Source organism: Neofelis nebulosa, chromosome 5 (genome assembly GCF_028018385.1).
Source record: "Neofelis nebulosa isolate mNeoNeb1 chromosome 5, mNeoNeb1.pri, whole genome shotgun sequence".
Taxonomy (NCBI): domain Eukaryota; kingdom Metazoa; phylum Chordata; class Mammalia; order Carnivora; family Felidae; genus Neofelis; species Neofelis nebulosa.
The window spans coordinates 91,305,903-91,330,422 of record NC_080786.1 but is presented as its reverse complement, the minus strand read 5'-3'; the positions used below and the strand labels follow the sequence as shown (position 1 = coordinate 91,330,422).

At 41.3% G+C, this 24,520-nt stretch overlaps 1 protein-coding gene across 1 annotated transcript in view; it reads right to left on the bottom strand.

The window, feature by feature from the left end:
* PARP9 (poly(ADP-ribose) polymerase family member 9) overlaps positions 1-24,520 on the bottom strand; it is a 35,836-nt gene that overhangs the window by 9,140 nt on the left and 2,176 nt on the right. The window contains 6 exon segments of the mRNA XM_058731187.1: positions 3,007-3,387; positions 7,340-7,400; positions 11,960-12,178; positions 14,065-14,292; positions 17,892-18,739; positions 20,821-20,854. Coding sequence (XP_058587170.1) covers positions 3,007-3,387; positions 7,340-7,400; positions 11,960-12,178; positions 14,065-14,292; positions 17,892-18,739; positions 20,821-20,854 — 1,771 coding nt within the window.

The following is a 24,520-nucleotide window of genomic DNA, read 5'->3' as shown; positions in this document are numbered from 1 at the left end:
AATTAAATCTCAAGAGCAATAGCTGACCTTAATAAAGTACAGTAATAGAATTCAGTTCACTTGAGTTCAGGAACTCATTTACTGAGCTCCTATTATATGCCTGGCCCTGGGTTGGGCACCGAAGAAGCACTCACCAGGAAAGATTTAAAAAGCAGCATAAAAGAGGAAATCCCTAACTTCTATTACTTAAATTTTATTGTTCTGACGGATAGTTGATGTTTCTTGTAGTAATAACTCATTGAAAATGTATCCATTTTGTTAATGAAGGTCTTAATCTGATTAAGAGAGGGTGAGTCTGTAGGAAACTCTGAAACACTGCTGTGGGATAATATGCTTAGTCATCACCTATCAAAAATGCCACCTTGCACCAGAACATGGGACTCACATGACTAAATTGCCAACTGCTGGGAGAGTGGATCAACCTTATGAATGCAGTTAGTTTAAAGTAATGCCACAAGTTTTATAGGCCAGTGTTTTTTTTGCCTCTTGTTCTCTTGGAAAGTATCAGAGTCAATTTAAATATCCACAGTCACTACAATTCAAACTAAGTAGAAATTAAAATCTTTGGTCTTATCCTTGTGTATTATTTTTGTGCATGTTCTTTGACACTGGTTTTTCTGGGGAATGTGGATAAAACACTTATTGTATACTCCCACTCACTTTGACCACAACTGCCTGAATTATTTTTACAAACACAAGTGAAAATAAGGTGCCCCTTAAAATTTCACATATGAATTTTTGTACCAAACCCATCAACATCACAGTGATCTTTCTACAATACAAGTCTGACCTTATCTTTGCTTAAAATCCTTCAAGGCTCCCCATTTGTTCAAGAAAAACTCTGAACTCTTCCATGTGATTTATAAAGTCTTTCATAATCTAGACCCTGCTATGGTCTGATTGCTTGAAAAGTTTCTTTACCTTACTAATTTCTACTTATTCTTCTTCTTCTTTTTTTTTTTTTTTTTTTTTTTTTAGAGAAAGAGAGAGAGAGACAGCAAGCAGAGAAGGGGCAGAGGCAGAAGAGAGAAAAATCTCAAGCACACTCCACGTCTAGTGCAGAGCCCAAAGCAGGGCTTGAACTCACGACCATGAGATCTTGGCCTGAGCCGAAATCAAGAGTAGCACACTCAATTGACTAAGACACCCAGGAACCTCTCTACTTATTCTTCATTCTCCATTTATGACACCTTCTCTGAGAAGCCTTCCCTTGACCTCCCAAGTCTGGGTTAAGTGCCTAAATTGGTATCCTGAGACCAATTTCAAAGTCTCTGTGTGTAGGAGGGTTTCCCATATGTACAACCAAGCAATTCTGCTATTGTCTATCCAAAGATAGCATCAGATTCCACAGGTTAGGGGTTCAGTCCTACAAGACTGCTCTTCAACGCACACATACTTCAGACACCAGTCAAAAGCCAGGTTGTCACCTGTGCTTCTGACTGACTAGCTACAAACTGGAGATTCCAATGACCTTCTCTGTGGATTTCAGGCACTATTTGCAAGTCCAGGTTGTTACCTGTACTTTTGACCAGCTGGTCAAAACATCTCCTCCTCAGGTTCAATTAATTTGCTAGAGCAGCTCACAGAACTCAGAGGAACATTTTACGTACTAGATTACTGGTTTATTATACAGGGATATTATTCAGGAATAGCCAGACAGAAAAGATGCATAAGGCAAGGAAGGAATGGGGACAGGGTACAGAGCTTCCATCCTCTCTCCTAGCTAGCCACTCTCCCTACATGCAACTTTTATATGCACTAAAACTCTCCACGTGCTCGCTGACCTGGAAGTTCTCTGAACCTGTCCTTCTGGGTTTTTACTGAGGTCCATACATAGTCGTGGCTGATTAAATCATTGGTCAATGGCAACTGATTCAACCTCTAGCCCCATCCCTGGAGGTTGGGTGGGGGAACACTGAAAGTTCCAATCTTCCAACCACAGGGTTTGGTGTCCTAGTGACCAGTCCCGTTCTTAGGGGCTTTCCAGAGTCACCTCTTTAACATAACAAAAGACATCTTTATCACTCTCAACACTTAGGAAATCCAAGGGCTTTGAGAGTTGTAAGCCAGAAATGTTGACGAAGACCAAATGTATATGACCATATATTTTGGTCATCTGAATGACCAAACATATCTTATAAATCGCAATATCACAGTGCCTCTCCGAGGTGCTCCCAGAGCACTTTCACCCTCCTCTTTCATAACTAACCTGCTTGCTTCTCAGTATCCTTACTTGGATTTTGAGTGGAAACAACGTCCATCTTATCACTGTATCCCCAGCACCCAGCACAATGCTTGGCACATACCATAGACACAATATACATTAATCAAATAAATAAATGAAATAAGTCTCTGTTTCTCAAGGTGGCATTTTCAATGGTATAATTTCTTAGCTCTAGGGCTATGTTAAAAGGATATCTCCGAACCCAAATTCCCAGTCATCATGATGAATTTTGCCCCGCTGCATGGGAGATACTTGAGTGTACTTCACAGTAAGAATGAATAATTTACTTTGGTGAGAGAACTCAAAGTAATTTTAGGGTTTCTAATGCTGCTAGCAACAAATACATAAATGCAATAGAACTCAAAGAAATTAATTAATCAAGTGTAATGTGTCTGTCTAAATTTGAACATTCCATTTGTAGAATTAAGGATGTACTTTTTTCCCCAGAGCCTGGGCTTATGTTATCCTAGGCTTTTAACTGCTAGGCATTTAACTGCTTCTTAGGCAATCCATTTCATCATAAGTAAATCCAATCACTCACATACGTGTGTGTGTGTGTGTGTGTGTGTGTGTGTGTGTGTGTGTGTGTTGATTTTCTAATTAACCTTGCTGGTAGAAAGAGAGCCAAAAAAGTTATAAAAGTTTATGGCTTAACACAGAACCAGCATGGTTTGTTTTCTCTCCCATGCTATATCTTACCCACATATATACATGTGCACTCACACCCATAAGAAGGAACAGTTGGGAGAGCCGACTTTTCAACTCAATTGGAAGTTACTCACCTGACAAGCTCCAAAGGGCTAGCTCCTTTTTTCTTGCCATTTCCTCTTGAACTTCACACAGCATATGTTCAATGTTCATAACCGCCTCAATGAGGCTAGCCTGGGCTCCTTTAATCTCTAAAATTACCTTTTCCAGACTGATAATCTCTGAGATAGAGACCCTTAAATTATTCTGAAGCTGAGTCAAAATGTCATGTTCCCTTTTTCCAAGGTAGAGTATATGATAATTCTCAATGATGTGGTGGTCCTGGAGGGTCAGTATCCTTCGGATCCACGCTTGGGCCTCCTTCATCTTTTCCATGTTGCGTCCCATCAGGCTGATGGCAGGAGATTTACTTTTGAGCCCATTTTCTCTTTTCTCCTCTCTGGTCAACTGGGGGACTGAAAAGACTATCATGAACAACCACAGAAGGCAGGTGGGCCTTAAACCGGAGCAGAACAAAACACCAATGCCAATATTTGCCCCGAGGATATCGTGACCACTGCCAGCAGCAGCAACTTCAATTAAGTGCCTAGCTCTGAGAGCTGTGTTGGATACAAAGGAAATCTAAATGTGTGGTTTACAGTCTCCTTGAGAACGGTGGAGCCTGTAAGGGGTTGGCTTTCTCATGTCTTGCTGCTGCTCTGTTGCATTTGTCAATTCACAGGTGAGTTCACCTTGATATCACCCTGGATGTTAACCAACTATTATAGACATACATGCAGTTTGGATTCCATATCACCGCAATAAAATGAATACTGCAATAAAGTGAGTCGAATGAATTTTTTGGTTTCCCAGTGCAGAAAAAAGTTATGTTTACACTATACTTTAGTGTATTAAGTGTGCATTGTGTCTATAAACCAATGTAAATACCTTAATTAAAAAATACTTTGTTGTTAAAAAATGCTAACCATCATCTGAGCTTCCAGTGAGTCATAATCACTGATCACAGATGACCATAACAAACATAATAATAGTGAAAAAGTTTGAAATACTGTGGGAATCACCAAAATGTCATATAGAGACACAAAGTGAGCAAATGCTGTTGGAAAAATGGTACCAACTGACTTGCCCGATGCAGGGTTACCACAAATCTTCAATTTGTAAAAAAAAAAAAAAAAAAAAAAAAAAAAAAGCAGTATCTGTGAAGCTCAATAAAATGAGGTAAGCCTTTATTTCCTGCTGACTGGGAGTTTCCTTAACCTCTTGCTACTACCGAGTTTGAAATCAAACATCTCTGAAAGCCATAGAACTTAAAGAGTGAAAATTCTTTTTGAACAATATGAGTATTTCTGATTGTAAAAATAGTACATTTATTTTTGAAAAATTAGAAAGTTACCCAAGTATAATGAAAGGAAGAACTACTCATAATTCTACTACCTGGGATTCCTCTTTATATATCACCTGTATGGAAAAGGACATGTTACACCTCCACAGAATCTGGAGCTTAGCACTTCCTATTGCTTGACATGGTATATCCCAGCAGAAAAGATAATGGAACTTTATTCCAACCCATGTGGAATAAAGGGGGTACCCATGTGTACCCCTCTCTAAAACCCCCCTCCATAACAAGCAAAGATATATATAAAGAAGAAGAATCTCTTAGATGGAGTAGAGTGACCCTGAACCCAAACTGAAAAAAAAAAAACAAAAAAAAAAACTCAGGGGGCAATGTACTAACTGAGAGGAAATTGAAAGGTGAGGCAGTATCTAGAATGCATAAAGAATTCTCTCAAATTATCAAGAAAAAGAAAGAACCTAGTAGCCAGCCAGGCAAAAGATTTCACAAAAAAGGAAACACAAAGGGCCCCTATATGTGTGAAAAGATGCTCATCTTCACTGGTAATCAGGGATATGAAAAATTACCCACCAGGTTGGCAAAAATTCGTAAGCCTGACAATACCAAGTTTGTGGAAGGATATAGAGCAGGGGCTCCTGTATATATTCATGACGGACATAAAACTGGAACAACCACTCCTATAATTATATCTTGTAAAGAAATTCTTGCATGTGTGTATCAGGAGATATGTACAAGAAAGTTCACATTCTCATTCGTAACAGCAAAAAACTAGAAATGACTCAATTGCTCTTCAACAATGGAATATTATTATAGCAATAAAAAGGAGTGAACTTCAGCTATTCAGAAGAATCTCAAAAACGTATTTTGAAAGGTAAAAGGAAATTGAGCACTTACCATGTTCTAGGCATTGCTCTAAGTGCTTCACATAAATTATTTTGTTCACTCCTAACAACCCTACAGGATAGGGGAGGCTGCTATTAACAGCCCCCTCTCACAAATGAGGAAACTTATTCAGAGTTATTAAGTAACTTGCCCATGGTTATAGGACTAGTAAGTGGTGGTCATGGAGCTAGTAGGTGTGGGCAGTCTGCCTCCCCAGGAGTGATCCCAGGTTAGTAGCGGTAATTAGCTTCTTTTACCCTTACATAACAGTTGGGTGGTACCAGGAACTATGAAATAGTACCAAGATAGACCTAGAAGTAAGAGAGGGAGGGTGGCTTCCTTTGAATAAAAATAAAATCCAATGTTTTAGACTACAGAAGTGACAAGAGTTCTTAAATTGGAGGCATAAGAGCTTGTCTGTTTGTTTTTAACCCTTGTTCTGCTGGGAGCTTATATTACTTTTTAGGAGAAAATAGAAGCAATACATGGTGATATTTCATTTATTCATCACTACCAGAAAAAAAAGAATTGTTCTTCTGGGTAACTACTGGTTCAGATCACTAAGGGATACTCTTCTAGCATCAAAACACATTAGTTATTTATTAGCTAAATTATTTATTTAATTACTTAAATATTTCTAATGAAAACACATTTCCCTGCCTTTCTTGTTTAACTTTTCCTTGTTAACCTGAGATCATCACCATTAACCCATTTTAAATGTCAATTATTGTCCTGTGCTATCATAATTCTTTTATAGTTGCCCTCAAAAATTACTGAAATAACGGGTAACCTCTGGCCCTACTATTCAGGCTAACAACATAGAGACATTTGTATGTTCCTTTTCCATATTATCCTCATCTAAGACGCCTAGCTACCTTTCCTAGATTCAGTGAAGTTCCTCATATATGCACTGCATTTATTTGCTTCTGTGGGTTTTCTTCACCTCGGGTGCCCAACCCCACCAGCTCTTGCCATTGAAAATCTGCCATCCTCAAAGCCTAACTTAGATCCACCTGTCCAAGAAGTCATTCTTGATCCCTTCCGGTCAGAAGGAATCTCTCCCTCCTCTGGGCCACCTGGGTTGTTTGTCCATCCTCTTGCTCATTATTCCATGGCCTTTATTTAATGCTTTGCATTTACAGAACATTTTTCATACATGATCTCCAATTATCCTCACAAAAGTCTGTCATTATCGTTTTACAGATAAATAAGCAGGTTCCTAAGAGGCACAGCCACAGACCACAGCTCTCCAGCACTGCTGGACCACAGCATATCCATAAGCAAACTCTTCTGTTAAAGGGTGTAAGCAAACCATTGTGACCCTACTGGGAAATAGCCTGAGAGTTTCTATTGCTGGTTGAATGTCTAGTGTTTTTAAGATTTATAGAATACTGTAGATTAATACTATTTCTAGAATACTGTAGATGTGTACTCTTTCCGAAGTATACATCCTAGCTGTCAGGAGGCAATTCTAACTCCATCAACTCAAACTCCACTAAAGAAAAGGAGTTATGAGACAAAGTTAATCTTTCTCTAACACCAACCAGGATTAGTTTAGTCCTGTGATCCCCAAACCTAGTTCAGCAGCAAAATTGACTAGGGGGCCATTGAAAAATATACATGCTTGGCCCAGACCCAGAGCTCCTGAATCAGAATCTACACAGTTGGGGCCTATACATATTTTTGTTTGTTTGTCTGTTTATTTGTTTAAAGTTTCTGTTATGATCCCAGTGATTACCCAAGTTTGGGTAGCATCAGCTTAATCCATTTATTACTATTTGGTATTACCTAGATGTGTTTTCTAGAATGACTAATGAGTATCTCCATTTAGATGTAACCCCATTCAGAGCAGAAAGAGTAATTGGCTTCGTCATCTTATGAAGGGCAGAACTTTTTCTTAGGGAAAAAGTATAGACAGCTATTTATGAATGGACTACCCACACTGTGGATTACCCACTGTGGCTTAGCTTCTCTCTATTCCTATCATGAAACTGGCCTGAGCAAAAATAGAATCATGATCAGATATAAAGCAGGTTGGTGTCCAAGCAGGAGCATAGCGAAATATATTTGGCTTATTTCTTCTTCTCCCTTCCATTAGTTCAGATGATAAAGAAGAGAATGAATTTCTGGTGGGTAGAGTCTACTTCTAAGGCTGTAAATTTCGTACTCACCACTGTAATTATTGAAACCCCGTAGCCTGGACTTACTCTTTGCCATTTCAGCACTGAAAGCCTGTAAGAAGAAAAACAGGAGAGTCATAAGTGGGGCTTTCAGCCATTGTCATCAAAATCCCTCCGTCTACCTGCACATACCACACCTGACCTCATCCACTCTGTCAATCCCCATTCCCACTGCCACAAATCTAAAGCAGCCTTTTGGTAAGTGCTAGAGAATAGCAATTCCAGCCCCAAATTATGCAGTACCACAATCTATTAGAATATCTTGGGGAAACAAGAATAGAAAAACTGGAAAAAAACCCAAAATCTGGTATATATATAAAAAAAAAGAATGTGTATTCCAAGGCAAAATATAATCATTCATTCCACAAACATTCATGCTCTGCTTCTTGCATGTTAGACACTGAACTAAAGCTGTGGATGTGTCACTCAAGAAGAGAAATATAGGTAAATGTTCTTATAATTAACAAAACATAAATTCATTTAAAAAAGGTATATGCACACACGTCTGTAGACTGAATAGATGATCAATTCTTGTAAAGTGCTTAAAACTCTACCTGGCACACAGTAAGCGTTCAATGTATGTTAGCTATTGTTGTAATTATTATCACATAATTCTATAGACAAAAAATTGTGTGTGTTGCCACACAGATCCTTTAACAGAGTGTCTTTTTTAAAAACTAATTTCTGCAAGGGTTTGGAGCCACTACCCAGTGTCTTCCTTATCTAAAGTTGATTCAATTGGCAGTAATTACTTCATTGGAAAGATGGTAAATAATGAGGTAAAGACTAGATTTGGCTTTGCACCTGAACTTTAACAATGAAGTTTCTTAATCTGTAGGACATTTTCTTCATCAATTGTATTTGCAGCTGCTATATCCAGAGCAAAAAGCCCTCAGTTGTACCACATTTAGTACCTGGAGAGGTCATGACAGGGTATTTCTTTTGCATCCCTGTCCAAGGACTTGGAAATAAAACAAATGGGATAGCATTATCTGCTGATAAATATAACATCTGTCATATGTAAAATGAATAGAAAACATCTCTCTCTAGAAGTCATTTTCAATACCAGGATGTGGGGCACCTGGGTGGCTCAGTTGGTTGAGCGTCTGACTCTCGATATCAGCTCAGGTCATGATCCCAGGATCTTGGGATCAAGCCCCACGTCTAACTGCACTAAGCATGGAGCCTGCTTGAGTTTCTCTCCCTTTCTCTCTTTGCCCCTCTCCCCTGCTCTCTCTCTCTCTAAAGTTAAAAAAAAAAAGTAAGGATGTTTTACAGGGTTAGAAACAACTAGGCAAGGCTTTTGAACTAAATGTGAAAGAAAATTGTTACTAAGTCAATGTCAATAACATAGAAAGTATGAATAGCAAGCAGATGGTCTGCAAGTGGTTTGGAAAAGTGGACCCAGACAGCAGGAATCTGGCAGATTCAGGGCTGCAGCAACTGTCCATAGCACCTAACGTGAAGGATGTCAGCAGCATGTCCCTAGAGAAGGTATTCCTTACTCTGAGACATTGTGTCTGGCGCAAAGTAGATATGCTATACATATTTGTTAAATAGCCAAAGGAACGATGATCCATTGACTTTTATAGATACTCTGTTCCATCCAGTAAACCTTATCATCATGAAATACTGGTAGATACGAGTATTTCAGTCAGCTTGGGAGTCATTTACTCACTGTCATTCATGAATTGGAAATTTCTTAAGTGTGTGAATGTAAGTCTCACTTTATTGGAAGTTTGGTATTGGTTGATCTTCTTGAGTCAGGTCAACTCTAAATGTCTGACAAATCCATTCTCTGGAATGCAGAGTAATGCCTCCTATAAGAAACTGTGTAAGTTGCTCTCTGCTCTTTCTGAAAACATACCCCTCATTGAAAGGCTTACTTAGGAATAAAATAGGTGCTTATCAGAAGGCTAGAGGTTTATACATATGTGTATACACAAGTCATATTCCAACATGGTTATAATATTGACGAAAACCTGAAGGAATGATCAATGTTCAGGGTATAATAGAAATTACTGTGTAAGATATTCCTCACATGAGTCACAAAACTGAAAGATGTATCATCTCTCACGTTATTTTGGGTTTTTTTTTTAACTTTTTAAATGTTTATTCATTTCCTGAGAGAAAAAGACAGAGTGCAATCAGGGGAGGGGCAGAGAGAGAGGGAGACACAGAATCTGAAGTAGACTCCAGGCTCTGAGCTGTCAGCACACAGCCCGATGCAGGGCTCGAACTCACAAACCGCGAGATGATGACCTGAGCGGAAGTTGGTTGCTTAACCAACTGAGCCACCCAGGTGCCCCTCTCTGTGTTTTTGTTTAGTGGTTAAGAACATATAGGCTTTGAGGTGAGACAGACCCAGGATGAATTCTTGGTTTGCCACTTGCCTAGCTGTGTGCCTATTAACCTCTTTGTATGTTTTCCCGTTTGTAAAATGGGGGTGACAATTGTGGCTTCATCACAGGATTGAAGAGAGGATAAAATGAGACAGCTTCTCCTTAGCATAATACCTGACTGATGCAATAAATGGCAGCTATTTCTATTATTAATCCTTAGGAGAGCCCTCAAATTGTGGTTGACCTCTCTACTTCATTTGAACCGCCATGCACGTTCTTGTTTGTGTATTGAAGAGAATGAACCTTCTTTTCTAGCTGCAGTTAATTCCCCTTGTAGGGCTATGATACTTAATGAGCAATTCAGGGACATGGTTGGGGCATTTATCTGGGCCCATTGATAGTGCTCTGCTTTTAGGGGGAATTTCATTTAAAAGACAGGATGATTCATTTTGTCTGGAAGGCAGGCTACTTGGCTGGGTAACTCTCCGTCACCTTGCAGGTCAGCTGTGGATGAGACACAGTGGTATACTAGAGCTGGCTGACATTGGCTCACAAGAGCTCACTGAACATTTCTTCTCAACTCCACCTTCAGTGATCTCACATTCAGAGCCTGAAGTCGGCAACGAATATCAGCAAATGCTACAAACCTCCCTGTGTCTAGTCAGGCAGCAAAAGAAATAAGAACATTTACATTTGTTCCAGGAAAGAGCAAGCTAGAATAAGAATAAGTTCGTTTTCTTGTAGGGAGAGATAAAATGGCAACCACCCACATGGAGACAGGCTGGGAGGTGGAAGAGTGAGCAGTCAGAGGACTAGTGTTCGGAGCCACTCTCCCTGCCAGAGCTGAGCAAGGCCCTTTCTACCCAAAACCCAGACACACGCCTGGGAAGTTGCACTAGCACTTGGATGTTGCTATTGGCAGAATCAAAAATATGTCTTGAAAACCTATTTTAAGTTTCTGTATCTTATTTCACTTCCTTTTTTATTCTTCCTTAACATCCTGACAGTGTCTTCTCAAAGTGCCAGCTAAGCAAAAATAAAGCACAGAGACGGTACTTTAAAGGCAGAACAGCACAGCACTATATACTAATTATGCTGACTATATCAGGGAACTTTTCACAGGTTAGAAACTCAGCTTAATCTGTCCACTCTAAAACAAAAAGCTGAGCTGAAGTGAAAACAAAGGAAGCTGGACACACAGATCTCTGCACTCAGACACATGGACACACTCTCCTACACACACATCCCTCCCTTTTGCATCAGAACACAACCAACTTCCCTCTGAGGTCATCTACATAGAACTTAAGAAACAACAGATTGAATTTGGGGACAGTACCAAGGACATGGCAAAAGCTGCCAAATATATCTGTGCCGTGAAAGAATTTATAATCTAATTGGGGAAAAAAGATAGCAAATGAGTCATTTAATTTAGTATACAGTTCAGCATTCAGTGTGTCACAGCTCCTTACAGCTGATACAACAACAGCTGACCTTCATGAAGGGCTTATCTGTATGCCAAGTACCGTTCTAAGTGTCTTATGTGTATACGCTCATTTAATGCTCACAACAGCTCCCTACGAGGGTAGTTATTCTTCCCACTTTATTTTACTTTTTTTTTTTTCAAATAAGCTCTACGCCCAGTTCTACAGACTCGAACTCATGACCCCAAGATCAAGAGTCACATGCTCTACCAACTAAGCCAGCCAGCTGCCCCTATTATCCCACTTTAAAGATAAGGAAATTGAGGCACAGAAAAGCAAATTAACTTGCCCAAAGAAGTTGATTGGAGAGAAGATAAAGAATTTGTTTTAAATACGTTGGATTTAAGATGACAATCAGATAACCAAATGGAAATGAGAGAGGGTTAGGTGTACAGGTCTGAAGGTGACTCAGAAGACAGGACTTTGCAGAAGTCATGGTAGAAGTTGTAAGAATACTTGTGTTCTTGTAGGGAGAGAGAAGAGAGAGGAGCAGAGGACCTCATACTAAAACTAGAAACTTGCTTACCTTTGAGGAGCAGAGGGAAGAATAAATGCCAACAAAGGAAAAGAGGGAAGTTAGGTAGTAGTGAAAAGATGGCTTCTATAATGACATTCTTTACTAGGTCAGAGATGGGCAATTTACAAAAATTAAATTCACCAAGTTAGAATATCACTGTGTTGTACAGGTGCTTAGCTCATGTCTTCACAGGAGATACTAAACAGATGTTACTGAGTGAATGAATGAATGAATGAACGAACTACAAGACGTTTCTAAGATATTAACTTACATTATAGACCTCCAGTTCTTCTGGAAAGATCACAAACTTTACGGTTAATTGTTTTTTCAAATGGCATTTGGCAAACTTTAAAACTTCATTAAACATAATCTTAGCTGCTATATTCATCCATATACCAATGCTTCCAGTCCCAAGGGCAGGAAAGGAAATGGAAGTGATATTTAATTCAAGGCATTTCTGCAAACATTCATTCACTGCCATTCCCAGTGTCTGTAGGAAAAACAGATCAGCCTTTGAGTCAAAATAAAATTTCACTTACCCCTTGATTCCCCCATATTTTATAATGCCAACCTCCCACTCTCCCTCAGGATCATGTCCATGCCTCCTCAGAGAGCAGGAAAGGCCCCACTCCATGGGGAACCCATTGCAGCCATAAGGTTAGATGATGATGAGATGATGAGAGGTTAGATGATGAGAAATAATTAAGGGTCTGTTTTATCCTCTTCAGGACATTTGGGCACTGTGATTTCTCCCAGTTAATGCAGCCTTGCCCATCTCCCCAGGTCAGGTCAGAGACCCAAACATCAGTTTATCCCCACTTACCTGCCTCTTCCAGGTCAAAACAAAGAGCTCTTGGAAGTTTAATAAAGGAGACAGAGGGTAAAATAAGCAAGCAGCTTTATCCAGGGTCTTTAAGATATGTCCTAATGTCCTATGTAATTTCTCCTCAAGAAGTGCTAATATATTTGGCACATTTAAATTTTCCATCAACATTTCAACATCCAGACTGAATACGAGTACAGGAAGGTTGTCTGTGGAAGAGCCTCAGAAAACTGAGGGGTAGAGAGTGACTGGAGGACCAGTTTGGGTTTAGAGGGCTCTTACTCAAAGGACCAGAAATGGTGACAAAATAAAGTCAGAGAAGGGGACTGTTTGCCTTTCTCCACATCTGAGGGGGTACCCCCTACTCTTTAAATTTTATTTATTTATTTATTTATTTATTTATTTATTTAGAGAGCAGGGGAGGGGCAGAGAGAGAAATGGAGAGAAAGAATACCAAGTAGGTTCCACACTATCAGCACAGAGCCCAATGTGGGGTTCAAACCTACAAACCATGAGATCATGACCTGGGCTGAAATCAAGAGTTGGATGCTCTGGGGTGCCTGGGTGGCTCAGTCGGTTGAGCATCGGACTTGGGCTCAGATCATGATCTCGCAGTTCGTGAGTCCAGCCCTGCACTGGGCTCTGTGCTGACAGCTCAGAGCCTAGAGCCTGCTTCGGATTCTGTATCTCCCTCTCTCTCTGTCCATTCCCTGATCATACTCTGTCTCCCTCTGCCTCTCAAAAATGAATAAATGTTAAAAAAAAATTTTTTTAATTAAAAAAAAAAAAGAGTTGGATGCTCAACCAATTGAGCCACCCAGGCACCCCATCCCCCTACTCTTTAATGTGTACATTGTATGTGCCTCAGGTGAAGAGCTGGCCAGAAAGCCAATCTCTCTCTACCACAGGCATAGGTGGGAAGATACCTTAGGTAATAGATTTACCTGGAATAATGCTGGAAGGGAAATCCCAGATCCTTCTGGCATTTAACAGATGGAGGGAAATATGGAGAAGCTGAATTCCAGGCCCTCTTATGAAAAGGCTGACAGGGTCATGGTGTGGTGAGGTGAGTGGGTGTGTAGACTGAGGGAGCCCTGCTCTTTCCATGTCTCTTTGCTCACTTACAATCTAGACACGGGTTATGTAATATTTTAAATTAAACTTCTTTTCTTTTAATTTTTTTAACGTTTATTTATTTTTGAGACAGAGAGACAGAGCATGAGCAGGGGAGGGGCAGAGAGAGAAGGAGACACAGAATCCAAAGCAGGCTCCAGGCTCTGAGCTGTCAGCACAGAGCCCAAGGTGGGGCCCGAACCCATGAACCGTGAGATCATGACCTGGGCCAAAGTCGGACGCTTAACCAACTGAGCCACCCAGGCATCCCTTAAACTTCTTAAGATAACTTGTGACAACACCTTTTCCATATTTCAGGGTGGTAGAAAATGAGGACTATCCCACTTAACAACGTTTAATAAACGTAATGACATGATGGAAATCCAGAAAGACTACACAGACTATGGAACTATGTAAAGACAAACTTATTTTGCACTTACTGTTGTCAGTTTGGGGTATCTTAAATGCCATAACACATGGTATACATATTGACAGGACAATTTAAATCCTTTTGTGATCAGTACCAACTGAGACTCTTGAGGTATCTCAGTAATTTTTTGGTTAAATTCCAATTCTATTTCTTCTCCTGCTTGTTGTAGAATTGATGTCGACACGGGTCCGAACTTAAGACCATACAGTGGATTTACAGAATTAACAATTACATCTGTCTGAAAAGAAAAAAAAAATGGATAGGAATCTTTGTTAAATTACTCTTTCTTAAATTTTATTTTGCTGAGGAGCTTTTAAAAATACTGTTGAAGACCCTAAATTCACAAAATATCATTTGACAGTGGATAGAAACTCTTAAGTCCAAAGAATGACCATTTGATTGCCACGAGTCCATTTGTCCAATTCAGAAATTAGGTAAAATGTATAAATGATACAATTTTTATTGCAAACATCTGTCAGCTCCTTGCTGCCTTATACACCCTATATTCCAAGATTCTAAGCATCTCCTGTGATTTGCTTTAACCTTTATCAAGAAATGGTTTCATTCCCTGCCCCATTTTACTATTTTTGTATGAATTCTGTTTTGTTTTACAGAGAGTAGAAATAAAATTTCTCAGCAAATTTCTACCTCCTGATGTTTTTATTCATATTTTTAAAATTTTTTTAATGTTTATTTATTTTTGAGAGAGACAGAGTGTGAGTGGGGGAGGGGCAGAGAGAGAGAGAGGGAGACACAGAATCTGAAGCAGGCTCCAGGCTAGCAGCAAAGCTGGAACTCACAAACCTGTGACATCATAATTTAAACCCAAATTGGCCACTTAACTGACTGAGCCACCCAGACGCCCCCTGATGTTTTTATTTTTAAGGTAAGCAGTACATGGTTAAAGAAAGTACAAATGAGTTGAAAAAAGTCTTCAGTGGAAATAGGCCTCCCTCGTGCTGGGTTCCCTGGATGCCTCACTCACCCACCTGTCCTACAGGCAACTGCTCTTACCAGTTCTTCGTCTGTCCTTTCAGCAATGAGCTGCACATACACATGGGCTGTATTTTCAGTAAAATCACCTCCTAGGCATCCCTGAGAGCTGTGTGACAGGGGGTGGTGGCCTTATTTCCCCTCATGCTCAAATCCTCCTAAATCATCCTGATGGCTTTGGCCCCCTTTGCGGGCAACCCAGGTACTTTTCATGGATGTTAATGAATGCTTCGTTTTGAAAGTGCAATCGGAATTTCCAATCTGGGGGCACTGGCACCCTTTAAAAATTTTATAGTTCTTGGGGCGCTTCGGTGGCTCAGTCAGTTAAGCGTCTGACTTCGGCTCAGGTCATGATCTCACAGCTTGTGGGTTCGATCCCCAAGTCAGGCTCTGTGCTGACAGCTCAGAACCTAGAACCTGCTTCAGATTCTGTGTCTCCTTCTCTCTCTCTCTGCCCCTCCCCAACTCACACTCTGTCTCTCTCTCTCTCAAAAAATAAATAAAACATTAAAAAAAATTTTTTTTTTAATTTTATGGTTCTTAATGGTGGTGGCAATAAGTAAATAGAATAAAATTTTAAGGTCCTTAATGGTGCTGGCAGTAAGTAAATAGAATAAAATTTTACTTTTATAAAAATAAAAGTAAACTGAAAGGGGTAAGTTATTCAACTAGGATATCTCCACTTTAATTTTAAAAAAGTTTTTTTTAATGTTTATTTATTTGTGAAAGAGAGAGAGAGACAGAGAGCGAGGGAGACACAGAATCCAAAGCAGGCTCCAGGCTCCCAGCTGTCAGCACAGAGCCTGACACAGGGCTTGAACTCATGAACCTGATCATGACCTGAGCTGAAGTCAAATGCTTAACCGACTGAGCCACCCAGGCGCCCCTCCACTTTAATTTTAAAGTGGCATATTAATGGGGCACCTGGGTGGCTCAGTCGGTTAGGCATGTGACTCTCAGTTCCGGTTCAGGTCATGATCTCACTGTTTCGTGAGTTCAAGGCCTGCGTTGGGCTCTGCATGATAATCGGAGCCTGCTTGGGTTTCTCTCTCTCTCTCTCTCTCCCCCTCGCAGTCTCTGCCCCTCCCCTGCTCACACTGTCTCTGTCTCTCTCAAAATAAATAAACTTAAAAAAATTTTTTAAGTGGCATATTAATGACTTATTGAATAAATGTTTCATCTTGTGGGGTGGGTCCCCTCAGTCTTCTTCTCTAATTGTCTTGCTGGCGATTTGGGGTATTTTCTCACTTATGATTAAGTCTATTTGATTGTGGCCATAGGAGAAACTTAAGTGTGACATCACTGGTCAGAAATAAAAAGAATATAGCCTTATATTCTTTCTCTTCCTCTTCCCTGCTGCCCCTTAACTTTTTCATCAATAATTTGCTGAACACCTAGATGCATGCATGCCCAGACTGGGCCCTGGGGCCACAGAGATGAACAAGTCATGATCCCCATCCTTAAGGTGCTCTGCCCAACAGGGGAGCTTCACTAACCCAGAAATATCCAGGTTCATGGTTACCCTGATTCTCTCTCCTCCTTGCCAGGGCCCTCACTTTTGTGCCCAATGAGCCCTGGCTAAATGCTAAGTTACCCTCTGTATTCTCCACAACCCCTGACACAGAGCAGTATACTAAGTATACAACTTACAGCTTCACCAGATCTCCTGACTGGTCCTGACCAGTCCTGACTTGTCTCATCCATTATTTTCAGTCTGTCACCACTTCTGCGTCTCTCTGATCAAGTCCTTCTAAGCAGCCAGGCTGCCACTCTCATCAGTTTATACCCATCATAACTTGAGATCAAATTCAAAACCCATGTCTCCTGAAGTAATCTTTCTTGGTCTACTACATTCTTGTCACAAATTTACATACTCTTAAATACTGCGAATTTATTTTGTATTGAGACTTTTTTGTTTAATAATGATAGGTTGCTTCAGAAATGTTCAGATGGTTTGTTTCCCCAATGGGATTTTTCAAATAGAGAATTTTTTTCTTACATAAAAAGAGGATAATAGGCGCGCCTGGGCGACTCAGTCTGTTAAGCATCTGACTCTCAATATGCGTTCAGGTCCTGATCTCACGGTCGTGAGATTGACCCCCACATCAGGCTCTGTGCTAAGTGTGGAGCCTGCTTATGATTCTCTCTCTCCCTCTCTCTCTGCCCCTTCCCCACTCACACTCTCTCCCCCTCAAAATAAATAAATAAACATTTTTAAAAAGTATAATAGATTTCCAGTTCCTTGGAATCAAAGATTGCTCTATTTCCTCATGCTACCTAAGAATAATGACAATAATAATCATAAATAGTTATCATGTGCCAAGCTCTATTCTAAACATTTTATGTGTATTGATTCATGCTCGAAGATATAAGTGCTATGATTATTCTCATTTTACAGGTGGGGAGACCCAGGACCGAAGACAAATGAACTCGATTCGGATCACCCAGTTAGCAAATGGCACAGCTGGCATTCAAATCCAGAGGGACTGTCTCTGAAGTTCATACTCTTAGCCTTAACAAGATGCTTTCTAAACAGCATCTGAAATAGTATGTATTAAGAAAAATACCTGAGTGGTTCGTTTGGTTAAGTGTCCAACTCTTGATTTGGACTTAGGTCATGAACTCATAGCCCATGAATTTGAGCCCGAGTCAGGCTCCACACTGACAGTGCAGAGACTTCTCAGGATTCTCTCTCTCTCACTTTCTCTGCCCCTCTCCCATTTGTGCTCCCCATACCTGCCTGTCTCTTTCTCAAAATAAGTAAACAAACATTAAAAAAAAAATACTTGGTAGGTAACCAGGGATCTCCTTTGGCAGGGCAAGAGATCAGAAACAAAGACTTACCTCCTGCTGTTCAATGTAGCCCTGGACAATCTGGAGAGTCAAATTGTTTACAATAATCGTGTTGACAGGTGGGGTGGCTTCTTGGTTCACCCGGGCTCCTGGCTTGTTCACCCCTAGGATTACTTCTGAAGCATTTTTAAAGGCAACAACAGTAGGGTACTCATTGCTTACCAGGCGAATTTCTTTCAAATTACCAGCCAGTTGCTTCCTTTGGAAATATAAACTGATAGTTTCCACAATGGTCTGTGTACACAAGTCCAGAGGGAACTGGAAAATCCCAGAGCTCAGGGCTGGAATCGCTACTGTCTCAACGTCTGACTCGGTAAGGGTGACATAATTCAGAATATTTCTAATGGCCTTCTGCAGCTTACAGACACATCTCTGACGATCTTTTGCCACCCACCGGGGCCCAACAGCATGGATAATTAACTTGCAGGGAAGTCTCCCTGCTCTTGTGATAACTATGTTACCAGTTGGTATTTTACCAAATCTGGAAATAAACCTTCGGCTCTCCTCTTGGATTTCAGGGCCTCCAGCATTCACCAGGGCCTGGGCCAGGCCTCCTGCGTGAATAAGTTCTTCATTGGCTGCGTTCACCACAGCATCAACAGTGTGTCTGGTGAGGTCATCCCTCCAAACAGATAACTCCAACCCAGGAATGAGCATTTCTCTGAAGACTTGCAGAGACTCACTGTTACCTTCTGGGGATGGAGAGATGAGGGTACAGATACAGTCAAATTTATTCTGAAGGACTTCACACAGCTGACTCTCATTATTTTTTAAAATTGTGAAGACATTGTGATCAATGGGAATTTGCCAACCATAGCCTTCTTCAAGAGTGGCAGTCTCTGGAAAAGGAGAGAAAATAAAAAATAAATGAGCAAGGGTTCCTTTGCAAAGGATGTAATTCCATTTCACACCAGGACACTGAGCTTCCCACGTGCAAAAGAGATGAACTTCCTCTCGCCCCCTTCCTGGTTCTCCTTTTCAACCAGACATGTAACTAGACCACGGATATACAAGAGTTGTTCATGAGAGGTCACCTATAAAGTGCTTAGTTTTGTGTCTGGCACACAGTAAGTACTCAGTAAATGGTAGGTTACAGTGATGGTGGTGAGAAAACTATGTGTATGGGGACTCCCGAATTCCTAAAATCTATGTAAATACGGTGATTCTGGGAACCCATGCTTAAGGCCTATGTATGGGAAAGGACCTAATTATGAGTCAAATATATATGGAGGCTTTATTCCTAACTTGTTTGCTTTTGTCAGCGTCTCAGTTTGGGTTTTTTTAAAGCAGGCTCTGAAATAAGGATTTGAGTGTAAGTTTATTCGGGAGGTGACCCTAGAAAACACCAGGGGTGGGTGAGGATGAGGAGGGCGGAGTGAAAAGAAGTAAGACCTGCAAGGAAGGAAATGAATACAGGGTGTGTTACAAAGCAAATGAAGTTTCACTTCACTAGGGGGCAGTGCAGATCATGTGTCTCAGTTCTACCACCAGAGGGGTAAAACCTGATATTTATTCAACTTCCATCAGTCACCGGTTGAGGATGCTTCTGTGTGGGCATGGTCCAGCAAGTGTGTGGAGCACTGATAGTGCTACAGTAAATGATTCTTCATCACACTCTACTTTCATGGCACAATTCTGGTGGAATTAAACCTAAGAAGGGGCGCCTGGGTGGCACAGTTGGTTAAGCGTCCGACTTCAGCCAGGTCACGATCTTGCGGTCCGTGAGTTCGAGCCCCGCGTCGGGCTCTGGGCTGATGGCTCAGAGCCTGGAGCCTGTTTCCGATTCTGTGTCTCCCTCTCTCTCTGCCCCTCCCCCGTTCATGCTCTGTCTCTCTCTGTCCCAAAAATAAATTAAAAAACGTTGAAAAAAAAAATTAAAAAAAATAAAAATAAAAAAAATAAACCTAAGAAGTATTTTTATTGTATGTGGCAGATAAGATGTGATGCTCGGACCCGCCTCCCCCAAACTTCAATGCAGTTATGAAGGGAGGAATAGGGTAAGGTAACAGCTTCCAGTTGTTAGTCGTCCCTCAGGGTCCATGTCAGCTTTCCAGCCAAGGTCACAGTATCCTCAGGGTGGCACCCATCAACGGCTGAGCCCGGTCATTCACGTTCAACATAGGGCTTCTGTAATGGGTACTTTCAGGCTGGCAGAGCTCTGCCAGCTTTTCATTATAGTCTCCACCACCCAGTCTGGTTTCTTTTCTTTTCCTTTCACAATAAACCTTGTGTACCCCTAACTCCCTCTCAGTTTCTGCTTCCTGGAGAAACCAACCTGTGACACTGTATTTCATGAAGCCTAAGCCATCATTATCACATGCCACTGAGAGAGGAAACAACGATGCCAGTTAAGCCAAGGCACTCTACTGACCGTTAGGGAGTAACCCTATTTCAGAGATGTGAAAAAATGTGTGTCACAAAACAGATAAAATAGTAAGTAATTACATTTTACTTCAACTCCCATTTTTAATCTGAGCCACCTAGAAAGATCTCTGGTGGCCTCAGTCTCTGGTGGCAGCATATGAATAGTCAAATCAAGTTGGCCTGTGCTTTGTTCAAAAATCTCACGTGGGCCACTCCTGTGATTAGGCAGGTTCCATTCGGCTCATACAACTTGCTAAGCACAAGGACAATCAGTGGGTCACTTCTGGCCAATATCAGCTCTGGGGCTATGGTCAGAAGAGTCTCACATCTGGTGGGCAAAGCAAAAGATCAATGGGAGCACTAAGAGAATACGCCTGCTGGTGTCACACTGCCCCTGAAGCAGTCTCCCTTCTGAGGAATGTGCTGGGTCACCATGATGTCCTCTCACACCTGAGCACCTGGGGAGGGAGGACACATTCTGCTTCTAGATTCCCCTTTCTCCAAGGAGGAAAGGCCTAAGCAGAGATCCGCCGAAACAAGAGTGAGGTGATCCTACCTGATTTCTCACTGTAAGCCACTGCTCCAGGACCCTGTGATAAATAAAATGGTTTTTAAAAAATTGCAAATGAACAACTACAGGATTACTTATAACAATTACAGCCTAATAAATACATAGCAACAAAAACCCCACAAAAAGCACTAAGTTTGAGGGGGAAGGGGAACACGTGTTTGTTTAATCTGTGTACCTGACATACTTGAAATACTAAATGTCCCAGCAAACACTGACCCTACCCTACTTCCCTGAAGGCCAATGAACTTCTAATTCAGGGTGAGATGAAGGGTTGGAGATTAACACTTGAAAAGGTCCAAAGGTCACAAACCAAAATGACCCCAAACTCCCAGAGAGGCCTCCAATCTCCAAAGGTTTGCGGGGTTTCACTAGACAAAACAGGAGACATGGGCACATGAACCTCATCAGCTATACCTCCCCATCTACCAGTAAGGACCTACTTTCAATGGTTTATTTCAGGACACAAGCCTGAACATAGAATTTTCAGTTTAAACACATGAGGTGCCTTTTCTCTATTCTCTGATTTTCAGTCCTCTCCTATCTTCCCCAACTCATCCTGCAAAGGCAGAATTGCTGAATGAGTAGATAGAATCAGAACGATACTGAGATGACATTTTTTTTAAAAATCACCCATCCTTGGGGCACCTGGGTGGCTCAGTGGGTTAAGTGTCTGGCTCTTGATCTCAGCTCAGGTCTTGATCTCAGAGTCAAGAGTTCAAGCCCCGTTGAGCTCCATTTGTTTAAAAAGCAAACAAACAAACAAACAAACCACGCCCATTCTCATGTTGACTCTGTTGCTTACATTAGCACATTCTTGATTGCCCATCTCTCACATGGTGCAAGGTAAAAACTTTCATTGGGCTATTAAAACCAAAGAAGAATGCCAAGTAGAACTAAAGACCCCAGGATTCTGTTACAGGAAAAACTATTCATGTGCTGATCAAAGTTCATCATGTGTAGATACTTACACTTTCTACCTTGGAAAAGTCCATCCTCTAGGCCCCTGGGGTCTTTAACCGCTTATACTCTGTTTTGTGTTTCCAAGCATAAACTTGTCATTTCCAAATATGGTTGCCTGCTTCTAGGAATGAATAGAAACGATGAAATAAGCACGGACTAGTTTCTCAGGGAATTTGGTAAGAATACACCATAGGAAGACTAAATATGATTTCTGATCTTGAGTAGTTTTTAATTTCATTGGTGAAGAAGCACACATTGTTTTTGCTGCTGTTGTTGCTGTTCGTTCGCCTTCTATCCTTCACAGAGAGGTTCCAGTTGAAACCTTCCCCGTAGTTCAGAGAAAGAAAAGAGCTATGTGGACAACAGCAGGGAAACCTTTATAGGAAGAGGCAAGGGCAGAGCCAGGCCTTGAAACATGGAACAAGCTTTTACATATCTAGGAGAGGAGGATGAAACCAAGAGGTAGGATTGAGAACTGCATTCAAAAGAAAAAAAAATGAGGAAAAACCGGACTTACGAGTGCATGAAGGCGCCTGAAAGGTATCTGAAGAAAGAAGAAATTGTGCTTGTGCCAGTGAAGAGTATGTGTTACTAAGCTTGTGACAAATATCCTTGTCAAAGTACAAAGCGGAATGTCAGGGGCGCCTGGGTGACTCATTCAGATGAGCAGCTGGCTGACTCTTGGATTTTGGCTCAGGTCATGATCTCACAGTCGTGGGATTGAGCCCTGCCTGGGCTCCGTGCTGGCAGGATGGAGCCTGCCTGGGATTCTCTCACTCTCTGCCCCTCACCCACTTGTGGTCTCTCTCAAAATAAATAAGACTTAAAAAAAGGGGGGGGATATTCTGGATAAAAATCAGAAACTCTCAAAAAATGTATCTTAAAAATTGTCCCTCTGATAGGGAGGAATTGAAGACTGGCAAGTTTTAGGAGAATAATGATGGCAATGCTTGAAGATACAGTTGCTCACCTTTGTTGCCCACATAGTTGCCTTCAGGCCTCTGAAATGATTTCTAATGCCTCTGTCGCAGAAAACTTTTGTTGCACTGTCGACAGCAGCACAGCACTATCATTCTTTTATTGATTTATTGATTTACTGATTTATTTATGAGAGTGAGAGAGCGAGAGAGCATGAGCCAGGGGAGGGACAGAGAGAGAGGAAGACACAGAATCCGAAGCAGGCTCCAGGCTCTGAGCTGTCAGCACACAGCCCAACGTGGGGCTCAAACTTACAAACCATGAGAGCATGACCTGAGTGGAAGTTGGATGCTTAACCAACTGAGCACCCAGGCGCCCCCCCCAGAGCACTAATCATTCTTAAGAATCAGGAAAAGCAGCAAGTCCAATAGAATCCCAAAATGCAACAAGATACATTTCTGCCTTTAGAGGGCACTGTTGTTTTCACAAAAGAAGGATGGCTTCAGTGTCTGCTTGGCTATGGGCTTCCAGTGGGCTTTTGCTTTAGATGCTGTTGTACTTGTTTTTCCTTAAGATCTAGGGATTTTCCTTGAAGACCTAGGGATAGACTTGGCAGTGGGAGTGGGGTTCACTTAAGCCCAAAGAAATTAGAAACAAGGAACATATTGCCCCATTCAGTCTCTTCCAATTTAAAAACAACAGTAAGAACAAATGCCTTCCCGATTTTCCATCAATGGTTCCTATTCTTTCTCTCCGTGGGTAGTATGAAGGAGTTGACTCTCCTCTTATCCATCTGCACACTTGGCACACTGTAGTCTGGCTCTCCATCTCACCCCAGCACTCCTCCATATGGTTAATCTCAGCAGTCTATCTTTTGTCTTAATCTTTAGTTGACGGTTCTCTACAGCATTTCATTCTTTGATTCCTGAAACTCTGCCTTCTTGGCTTCTCCTATGCCAGCTTCCCTGGGTTCTTTTGTTACCTCTCACCTTGCCTTTACAGGCCTTTTGCCTGGATTCACTTCCATGGTCTACTCCTTAATTGAATGCCCCAGAAATCTGTCTGACTGGTGCTTCTCAGCTCATTCGACCCACTCTCCAAGGGTGATCTCATCCACTCTCAAGGCTCCAACTCACCAGTCACAAATATGACTTCCATACCTATCTCTCTCTAGGCTATGCTTCTCTTGATCCTCAATTTTCAACTTCACCTGGATGTCCCATAGTCCCCTCACACACAGCCTCTGCAAAACTGGAACCATAATCTCTCCCTCCCTACTCCCTAACCCCTACTGTTCTCACCAGCCCCTCCAAAATCCACACATTATCTCCTGGATTCCACAGTACAGTAAATGATATACCATTTTCCCACTCAAATCAGAAATCTAGAATCTTCTCCATTGTGCCATATTCAACCCATCACTGGGTCCTGACCACCTAAATTACTTTCACATTTGCCCCTACTCTCCTTGCCCACTGACAAAATTTCATTTCAGGGCCTCAGAGCCTGTTGCCTTGAGGCAATACATTCTTTTTAAAGATTGAAATGTAGGGGCTCCTGGGTGGCTCAGTCAGTTAAGCTTTAAGCATCCAACTCATGGTATCAGCTCAGGTCATGATCTCACAGTTCGTGAGTTCAAGCCCCACATCAAGCTCTGTGCTGTCAGCACAGAGCCTGCTTGCAATTCTCTCCCTCCTGTGCGTGCGCGTGCACTCTCTCTCTCTCTCAAAATAAATAAATAACCTTAAAGAAAATAAAGATTGAAATGTATTCAAGTTTACACTTTATTGTTTGAGCAGGTATAATG